Source organism: Pistacia vera, unplaced genomic scaffold (assembly GCF_008641045.1).
Source record: "Pistacia vera cultivar Batoury unplaced genomic scaffold, PisVer_v2 Contig52, whole genome shotgun sequence".
In the NCBI taxonomy this organism is placed as follows: domain Eukaryota; kingdom Viridiplantae; phylum Streptophyta; class Magnoliopsida; order Sapindales; family Anacardiaceae; genus Pistacia; species Pistacia vera.
This window is the reverse complement of record NW_022196357.1, coordinates 1,571,233-1,582,360: the sequence shown is the minus strand read 5'-3', so window position 1 is coordinate 1,582,360 and position 11,128 is coordinate 1,571,233. Positions and strand designations below refer to the sequence as shown.

General features: G+C 34.9%; 1 protein-coding gene across 1 annotated transcript; it reads left to right on the top strand.

Annotated features, from left to right (window-relative positions):
- Positions 1-1,000: 1,000 nt before the first annotated feature.
- Positions 1,001-2,502, top strand: LOC116106534 (cysteine-rich receptor-like protein kinase 10). Its single transcript, XM_031392903.1, has 5 exons — positions 1,001-1,081; positions 1,163-1,372; positions 1,566-1,803; positions 1,932-2,082; positions 2,161-2,502. Exons 3-5 carry the CDS (start codon positions 1,715-1,717, stop codon positions 2,488-2,490), a joined length of 570 nt encoding a protein of 189 aa, XP_031248763.1. The 5' UTR covers positions 1,001-1,081; positions 1,163-1,372; positions 1,566-1,714; the 3' UTR covers positions 2,491-2,502.
- Positions 2,503-11,128: the final 8,626 nt, after the last annotated feature.

The following is an 11,128-nucleotide window of genomic DNA, read 5'->3' as shown; positions in this document are numbered from 1 at the left end:
TCGCTTTCCTCCCATGTCAACGATAACGGTTTCTTCAACGACACGCAGCACCACCCCAACAAGGTCTATGATCTGAATTCCATCAATTTTGCCATTTCGGATGCAACTAAACGTTGCCCTGTTCAGAAAGAATTTGTAATTGCTACGAGGGGTGCCTTTTACGTTACTCAGATAAGCCTTTCTTCTCTACAGTGGATGATGACGAGGGAGTTATGAGACTAATGTAGACAGTTCTTCCAGAACGACCCGGTTTAGCGACTAGTGAGCGAATGATAAACGAGACGGTAACTGAGGCAGCGAATTTCTCGAAAAGGTTCATGACGAAGAGGGGAAATATCACATCGTCCCAATCACTGTACTGTCTTGCACAGTGCACACAGGACCTTTCAAGTCTTGACGGTAAGAGATGTCTTCAAAAATCTATTTCATTCATCAGTTGCGGACGACGCAGCAAGGAGGAAGAATGCTGTATCCGAGTTGTTATAGCCGGTATGAACTGTACCCGTTTTATAATGTAAACGGATCTGTGGCTCCGGCAGTGCCTCAATCTCCTCCGCCTCTTGCTTCTGTGACAAGGCCTGAAGGTAAACTGGAACGCACTTTGAATTAGAAATTAAAATTGTTACCAAAATACCCATGAATTTCTTGCATATCTAATGAAACATTTTCCTGTTTCTCGCAGGAAGAAGCCGAATCTCAACTTCAATAACCATTGCCATCATTGCTTCAATTGCTGTCGCTGTGGTGCTTTCCATTGCGATATATTGTCACATACGTAGGAGAGCAATAAAGAAGAATAGTGATATACAGGAAGATGATTTTGGTAAAATTACTTTAAATAGTTACAATATTATTAATCTTTCATGTCCCATTTTTTCAATCTTTTCAAGTTTGTATACCAAATTTTTAATTAAATTCGTGGAATGTATAGTATTACTTATAGTTTACACTCTGTGCATCAGGGAATGATATTACAAAGGCCTTGCAATTTGATTTTGGGGCAATTAAAGTAGCCACAAACAATTTCTCAACTGATAATAAGTATAAGTTGGGTGAAGGTGGATTTGGTGAGGTTTATAAGGTATAACAATATTATGTTGCATTCATCCGAGAAGTTTCATAGGAATTCATGATCTAGTGATTGACTAATGAACATTCTCAGGCATACTTCCTAATGGACGAGCAATAGCCGTAAAGAGGCTTTCGAGAAGATCCTGCCAAGGTTCTGCAGAATTCAAGAATGAAATCGTATTGGTAACCAAGCTCCAACACAGAAATTTGGTTAGGCTGTTGGGATTCTGCTTGGAGGGAGAAGAAAAGATTCTTACATATGAATTTGTTCCCAACAAAAGTCTTGACTATTTTTTATATGGTCTGAACAGTCTCTATGAATCCAATGACTCTTGAGTTCAATATCCTTTATTCACATATCACATTAGACTTGGTGAATTTTTATTTTATTTTATTTGTCCTCCGTAGATGCATGCCATGGAGTTGATCATTCAGTAAGCATTTGAATCTGGTCCTTAGAAATCAATTTTCAAACTTTATTTGGATATATGCAGATCCTGAAAAGTAAGGACAATTGGATTAGTGAAGACACTACAAGATAATTGGAGGCATTGCTCGAGGGCTGTATTATCTTCACGAGGACTCTCAGATTAAAATTATTCATCATGGTCTCAAAGCTAATAATGGATTGTTAGAAGAGAGTATGAACCCCAAAATTTCCGATTTTGTCATGGCGAAAATAGTTGGAGTTGATTCATCCCAAGTACATACAAACACACTGGTCGGGACATAGTAAGTTTTCACTCCCACAACTTGCTCTGCATATTCTGGATTTATACTGCATCGTGACTATTGATAATTATTTACACATTTCTAATTAAAATTTGACAACACAAAGTTGGATCGTGTCTACTTTACAGTGGTTACATTTCACCAGAATATGCTATACATGGGCAGTGTTCAGTGAAATCTGATGTGTATAGTTTTGGAGTTCTAGTTTTGGAGATTATTACTGGCAAGAAGAACAGCAATTTCTATCAAACAGATGGTGCTGAGAATCTCATGAGCTACGTAAGCAAAAGAAAGATATTGTATTTACCTTTTCCCTTTAAGAGTCAGCATCTTTACATACTTGATTCATTATTGCAGGCTTGGAAACACTGGAGAGATGGAACACCCTTGCAATTGTTGGATTCAACTCTGTCAAATTCTTATTCAAGAGATGAAGTGATCAGATGTGTCCATGTGGGGTTGTTATGTGTCCAGGAATATCCAACAGAGAGACGAACAATGGCAACAATAGATCTCATGCTTAATAGTTACTCTGTTACTCTTCCATCACCTCAACAGCCAGCGTTTTACCTCGGCACTGGAAGGGAGGTCAGCATGCCACTGCAGCTTGGCTTTGAGCAAACTACAGACAAGACAACGGCATGCTCTGTGTATGAAGAGTCCATTACTGAATTATATCCTCGATAATGGGGGATGACTGCTGAGCTTGTGCTTCAAGAATCAAGATTTTGTATAATATGGTTAACTTATATATATATATGTATATATATTATCTTTTCAAAATGAAAGGTGAAGGTGGTATACTAGAATTATGAAGAAAGTGGAAGTAAAAAATTTTACCTGCAGTACTGAGTCCTCAAATTTTGTTGTTAATTTGCATTTTGTACTTTTTATTTTGCATCAACTCAATGTATTACTTTACAATATCATGAATCCATAATTGTTAACAAGAAAACAAAAACAGAGAGAAATGAGCATGCTACAGCAAACAAATTCGATAAGCATCAAATCAGTTAAATATCTCTCCATCTTCAACGAACAGAAACAATACATTTCAACCATTTCAGTCTGATTGAATCAAAACAAACAGATCTCCAAAATCAAATCGAATGAGAAGGTAAATAAACACTGACCGACATGATGCGGAAGCTTAGCTTGGAAGAAGATAAGAGCTAACGAGTCTCCAAACAGAGGTTTTGTTTTGTATTTCAAATGCGAATTAGAGAAAAGAAGAGAAAGATATTTAAGGAGCGTTTGGTTAAGGGGATGTTGGATTACTAAAAAGTTAGATTATCTTAAAAATTATTGAGAATCTTTAGGAAAATGTGTTTGGTTAATTGGTGGGTATGTATTTAAATTACTGAATTGTTCTCTAATTAAATATTATTATTATATTATTTTTTTATATTGATTATTATAATCCCCCTACATTTAAAAACTTAGCAAAAACTACTGCGTAATAAAAGTTTGAAAAATCAACAAAGCACCCTCACCAACCCAGTCATTGCCGACTGCCAACAGCCGGCAACCTAACGACGCACGAAAGGCAAGAAATGGCCTCCATACACCGTATGGACATATCAGCACACAACGGCCATTTTCGGCCTTTTGTACGCCGTTCTGGTGGCGACGACGACTGGCCGTGGTGGTGGTTAGTGGGTGGGGGTGGTGGCCTGGTTGGGTTGTAATTTGTTTTGAATTTAAAAGTAATTTTGTTCAAAAAATTAATTAATTGCGGTGAAATAGAAAAAACCATATCATGTAAATAAATTCAAAAATAAGAGCATTATTGTCCTAAAATTTTATTAGTAAGGGATAAAATTGTAACAAAAAAAGATAGCCCTAGTAATCTTAGAATACCTAAGAAAATGGAGGTAATCACCCGCTTAACCTTAGTAATTAAATATTATATAAGATGACTTAACCCTAATAATCCCACATAATCTTTAACCAATCACCGCTTATAGATAATATGGTGGGCTGGGGTTGGGGTTTTGGAGAGCATGTGCGATGCGTGGGGCTCAGATCTCTCGCCGGCAGAGGCAGTCGTAGGTAGCACGTGCAGTTCCGGTATTTTGTTGAAAATGGAAATTTTAAGTTTTAAAGAAAAACGTGTAAAGCGGTCAATTGAATTGAATGATTTAGTGTGTGAGAAACTCAACCATGGTCTTGAATTCAATGCTGGAGTAGTGGAGTTGGACTTTCCAAGCGTGGGCCCCATCTCCTTGGTCCTTCAGTCCGTTACAAATCCAAAATTTACCTTCCAGTCCTGATAGAATGATGCTAATCCATATTTACCCTTGTTTTATTTATGTAAATTACTTCAAACAAATATGTATTCCCTGTCTTTAAACTCCCTTGTTTAAACTTTAAATATTATTCACAGAGTTAAATTACTGAATTATCCCTGGTAATTAGTAAGCAGATAAGATTTTAACAAATTTATAAGATAAGATGATCATTAACTACAAATATCAAGAAAACTATAGTACAATTATTTAAATATTGTATACAGTGAAAATTTCTTTATAATGATATTTCGTATAAGAATAATTTTTATATAGTTATAGAAAATTATAGTCCCAACTTTAAATAGTTATAAATAAGAATAAATTTTACGTTGTAATGAGTTATAATTTTTCTAATTTTTGTTTTAAGAAAGTTGTTTTTACATAGTAATAATTATATGTATATTGCAAAAGTATATATGCTATGTTACATTAAAGATTTAAGATAAAATAATTTTTTTTATCTAAAGTTGTTTGAGATAATAATTTATGTTTTACAATTGTTATCACATTTTTGAACTTGTTGGTACATAATAAATCGTTAGCATGTACACTTTCTTGTTGAAGCCAAACATGTTTAAAGCTTCTTAAAAACTTTTTGTAGTTTTATACTATCATCTTCAGGTTATCTCCTTCCTCTTCTTGTATAATTGTAGCAATTGTTTCTTCTTTAATTAAAACATACACGACTTGTTACTCATTTTGATGATTAAGGAAAACATTAATATTCATTTGATTAGTATAGTATAGTGTTGTTTAAGAATAAATGTACTAGTTTTTTAAAACTATGTTTATCTCTTTTATTAATGCCTATACCTTGGATTTGACGTGCTCCATTAATTAATTATTAATATAATGTATATTTTACCTCTATATTACTTGCAATAAGAATAACTAAGTCAAAACAATAATTTTTGTAACTACGTACCTCTATTAAATTATAATCACCTTATATTAATAAATTAGTTTAACCATATCATTATGAGTATACAGAAGTTTTACTGTATAATTTAAAATTCGTTTTAATATAATAGTAAATTTCAATCATTTGTCAATAAAGATTTTATCTTAAAATATTCTTAAATTATTCATTCATGGTTTATTTTACATGTACTATCAAATCTTTCTATAGTTATAATGGTGAGATCAAACTAATTTATTACTATAAGCAGGTTATAGCTTAATAAAGATATAGTTAAAAAAATTACTGTTTTCATTTCTTATTTTATAATTCACATTTTAGTATTATGTATCAGGATTTCAATTCATTATTTTAGTAGTTATTACTGCAATTAGACAAAAAGAGAAAATAAGTAATATTGAGGATAATAGTACGAAAATACAAAAAGTTTCATGCCAAAAAGCTTTAAATATATTTGAAAAACTAGAAATATTTTGGTTTCAACAAGAATATGTCAATGTTAGCGAGTTATTAAGTACCCACAAGTTAAAAAATGTGATAACAGCTCTAAAGCATAAATCATTGTCCAAACAACCTCACATAAATATTTTATTTCATTTTAAACCTTTAATGTGTGTATATATATATATATATATATATTTCTTTGTGAAGACAACTTTCTTAAGATGAGAATTATAAGATATATAATTTATTATAATGTGAAGTTTATTCTTTTTTATAACTATCCAAATTTGGGACTAGAATTTTTTATAACTATATAGAGGTTATTTCTATATAAAGTATCACCATAAAGATGTTTTATTGTATTATCACAATTTACTACAACTTAGAAGAGTATACGACTTCTCCCCCTCCCAAATAATGGGTTAATGACGCTTTTTCACCCACAGACTTTTAAAATACCATTTTATTATCCAAATTTATATTCTATTTTCGATTCTAGTATCGTTGCGACCCGCACACCACTATCATTCTCTTCCCTAATCATGACTCACCAAAACCCCTCAAACCCTACTCCTACCGACCCTGTCAATCATCGAAAATTAAGCTATTAGGGTTTGTGTAGCCGTCCCTTCCAAGTCAAATTTCAATTAATCCCAATCATAAAAATCCAACATTCTACCACTAAAAGACTTATCTGCCTCCCCTCTTTAAAAACCATAACAACCTAGATCGAGTTTGTTCTCTCTTTGTTGTCGGAATATAAATTTGAGTAATAAAATAATATTTTAAAAATATGTGAGTTTAAAAGTGTCATCAAATCATTATTTGGGTAGAAAAAAGTCGTTAACTCAACTTGGAATGATAACTTTGGATGCGTTTGGTTTAATATTTCTACCCATATTCCCAATCCTATTCCCCAAATATTGTTTGGCACATTATTCCAGAAATATTAGTGTATTTTTAATTACTTTTAGACCCCTTAAGTTTATTAATTTTACTAAATACCCCCAGAAAAAAGTTTAAAAATTAGCAAAAACACCCCCACCCACCCATACTTGCCAGATTCCGGCAACCACCGTCAATGGTAGCCGGAATCTGTCACAACAGTGAATAACCGACCTGAACTGGTTGGTTATTCACCTATCTGGCCTTTTTCGACCGTCCAAATCTTGGTCATCGTTGACAAAAAACGACGGCCATATCTTTGGCCATTGTTGACGGCCAAAGATGCACCTTTGCGGTCATAGATCTGGCATTTTTCGACTAGATCTGCGACGCGTTACGACACAGATTCGACCGTTGTCGTAACTCAATTTTTTGGCTAGATTCCGACGGTGGTGGCCGGAATCTGGCACTGCGAGTGGTGGGATTGTTTTTGTCATTTTATATATTGGGGTGTTTAATTAAATTAGCAAACCTAGGGATTTTTTATAAATTTATAAATTTTATCTTGTAATACTCCCCTATTCAACTATCTAATATTATTCTCAAGAATAAGTCTATCCTTACAAAGACTTATACAAAGAAGCCTACAAAGTGAAAAAAAAAAACAAAGAAAAAATGGAAAAAGAGAAAGAGAGAGAGAGAAATCATGAAGATCAAGGGTGGATGTTATATTTCTATACTCTCTTTGTATTTATCTTTGTAAGATTAACACTTCTCAATTCTCAAAATCTTATCCAAAATAATTAACCAAACCACCCTTTAATGTTAATTATTCTGCGGTTGGTCACATAAAATAATTTGACGAAATCAACGCTAAGAGTTCCCACCCTTATGCCATATTGTCCTCATTAATTGTTTTTTTTTTTTTTTTTTTTGGTCTTTAGTGTATACACAATCAAAATCGGTCTTTATCAGTCCAGCTGAATACTTATCCTCCTTCATACACGCTGCCCCACAAAACAATACCTTAGAGCAAGAAGCAATGAATTAAGACCCGACCCAGGTTTAGACCCGGTCAAATGTCTGGACTTATTTAGTTCTTTGAGTTTGTAGGATTTTTAATAATTCTAAAGATTAATTAAGTTTTTTTTTAGTTTTTAGGTTCAAACCTTTAAGTCTTTATAACATAGTATTCTAACTATGTAGTTCTTTTGAGTTTGTAGGATATTTAATAATTCTAAAGTTAATTAGTGTGTATAAGTTGGTTGGATACATCATTATTAAAAAAAAAAAAAAAACTATATTCCAACTGCGTAACATGCATACAAAAAATCGATTTTCAGCCAAGTGTTTTTTATTTTTTTTTTCTCTGCCTTTTCCTCTGGCATGATCAGTTGTTGACTTCTATAACAAGTGGTCTTTCCTACTTAGTCATCTTCTCCGGTTATGCTCTCATCATAAATCTCGTAAAATACATCTAACTATATACGAGCTCCATGATAATTGATTTCTAGAAAAATTCCAGAGTTCTCCGCTACAAAAGAATGAAAATGCCTTCTTAATCTTCGTTTTTTTTCAGTTTGTCTATCTTCTGTGCTCTCTGATCAATTTGATAAATGCAACCATCCCATTTTACCTTTATAACATTGCGCCCAAACCCTTCTACTTTCACCAGGAACAACACTTATCAAAACAACCGGAATCTTTTGTTCACTTCGTTTTCTTCCCTTGTCAACCGGAATCTTTTGTTCACTTCGCTTCCTCCCATGTCAACGATAACGTGTTTCTTCAACGACACCGCAGGCGACCACCCCAACAGGTCTACGGTCTTTCTGCCGAGTGATCTGAATTCCACACTCCAAGATTGCCATTTTGCCATTTCGGATGCAACTAAACGTTGCCCTGTTCAGAAAGAGTTGTAATATGCTACGAGGGGTGCCTTTACGTTACTCGATGCCTTTCTTCTCTACAGTGATGATGACGAGGGAGTTATGACGACTAATGTACAGTGTTCCAGAACAGCCCGTTTAGCGAGCTAGTGGAGAATGATGAACGAGACGGTAACTCAGGCGCGAATTCTCCGAAAGGTTCATGACGAAGAGGGAAATATCACATCCTCCCAATCACTGTACTCGCTTGCACAGTGCACACAGACCTTTCAAGTTTTGACTGTAAGAGATGTCTTCAAAAATCTATTTCACAGTTGCGGACCGCAGCTAGGAGGAAGAATGCTGTTTCCGAGTTTTTATAGCCGGTATGAACTTTACCCTTTTATAATGAAACGTACTGGGCTCCGCAGTGCCTCAATCTCCTCCGCCTCTGCTTCTGTGACAAGGCCTGAGGTAAACTGGACGCACTTTGGAATTAGAAATTAAACTTGTTACCAAATACCATGAATTTCCTCGCATTCAATGAAACATTTCCTGTTTCTTCGCAGGAAGAAGCCGAATCTCAACTTCAATCATTGCCATCATTGCTTCAATTGCTGTCGCTGTGGTGCTTTCCATTGCAATTATTGTCTCATAGTAGGAGCATAAAGAAGAATAGTGATATACAGGAAGATGATTTTGGTAAAATTACTTTAAATAGTTACAATATTATTAATCTTTCATGTCCCATTTTTCAATCTTTTCAAGTTTGTTACACATTTTTTTTTAATTAAATTCGTGGAATGTATAGTATTACTATATATTTACACTCGTGCATCAGAATGAATTACAAGGCCTTGCATTTGATTTGGGGCAATTAAAGTAGCCACAAACATTTTTCAACTGATAATAAGTTGGTGAAGTGGATTTGGTGAGGTTTATCAGGTTAAACAATATTATGTTGCATTCATCCGAGAGTTTCATTGGAATTCATGATCTAGTGATTGATTAATGAACATTCTCAGGGCATACTTCCTATGACGAGCAATAGCCGTAAGAGGCTTTCGAGAAGATCCTGCCAGGTTCTGCAGAATTCAAGAATGAAATCGTATTGGTACCAAGCTCCAACACAGAAATTTGTTAGGCTGTTGGGTTTGCTTGGAGGGAGAAGAAAGTTCTTATATATGAATTTGTTCCACAAAGTCTTGACTATTTTTATATGGTCTGAACAGTCTCTATGAATCCAATGACTCTTGAGTTCAATATCCTTTATTCACATATCACATATACTTGGTGAATTTTTATTTATTTTATTTATTTGTCCTCCGTAGATGCATGCCATGGAGTTGATCATTCAGTAGCATTTGATCTGGTCCTTAGAAATCAATTTTCAAACTTTATTTGGATACATGCAGATCCTGAAAGGAGGACAATTGGATTTAGACGCTACAAGATAATTGGAGGCATTGCTCGAGGGCTGTATATCTTCACGAGGATTCTCAGTTAAAATTATTCATCGTGTCTCAAGCTACAATGGTTGTTAAGAGAAGTATGACCCCAAAATTTCCGATTTTGTCTGGCGAAAATAGTTGGATGTTGATTCATCCCAAGTACATACACACAAGTGTGGGACATAGTAAGTTTTCACTCCCACAACTTGCTCTGCATATTCTGGATTTATACTGCATCTGACTTTGATAAGTATTTACACATTTCTAATTAAATTTGAAACACATTGGATCGTGTCTACTTTACAGTGGTTACATTTCACCAGAATATGCTATACAGGGCAGTGTTCAGTGAAATCTGATGTGTATAGTTGGAGTTCTAGTTTAGAGATATTACTGGCAAGAAAGCAACAATTTTCAAACAGATGGTGCTGAGAATCTCATGAGCTACGTAAGCAAAAGAAAGATATTCTATTTACTTTTTCCCTTTTAGAGTCAGTCATCTATACATACTTGATTCATTTTGCAGGCTTGGAAACACTGGAGAGATGGAACACCCTTGCAATTGTTGGATTCTACTCTGTCAAATTCTTATTCAAGAGATGAAGGTGATCAATGTCCATGTGGGGTTGTTATGTGTCCAGGAAGATCCAACGGAGACACAATGGCAACAATGATCTCATGCTTAATAGTTACTCTGTTACTCTTCATCACCTCCAGCCGCGTTTTACCTCGGCACTGAAGGAGGTCAGCACCATGCCACTAAACAAGACACACTGCTCTGTGTATGAAATCCATTACTGAATTATATCCTCGATAATGGGGGATGACTGCTGACTTGTGCTTCAAGAATCAGATTTTGTATAATGGTTAACTCGCATGTACTATCAAACATAAAAAAGAAAAATCTAAGATGCATGATAAAAGGGCAGAAGATTCCATAGTTCCCTGTTCAAAAGAATCAAAATGCCTTCCTTCATTCTTTCCGTTGTCTATCTTCTCTATGCTTATCAGTTTGAACGTTGTCGTGTTTTGCCCACCTCGACCGACATCTATCATCCAACGTCAACTTTTCCTCTCCAATCGGCAGCAATCTTTTGTCCTTCAGCTTTTCTTTTGTACCGTGACCGATGATTACAACGTTTCGATGTTTCTACAGGAACGCTACAGAACAGTCGCGTTTGACAAGCCGGCGAAGAGTACGATAACGAAAGTGCAACGCAGGCTGCAAATTCTCCCGACAATTTGATGGCATCAAAGGAATTTCACAGCCTCGTAATCACTGTACTCTCTAGTCCAGCACGCAGGACCTTCCAGTTTTGAGTGTAATCGATGTCTTCACCACTCCTTGCAGAATTGCAAACTACAAAATGTGAGGAAGCTCTGATAAGTGAAAATACATTTAGAATGGTAAATTTGTCTCACTTTTTTGAGGTTTAATGTAAGGCGATGGTAAAAGAGTGATTTAAA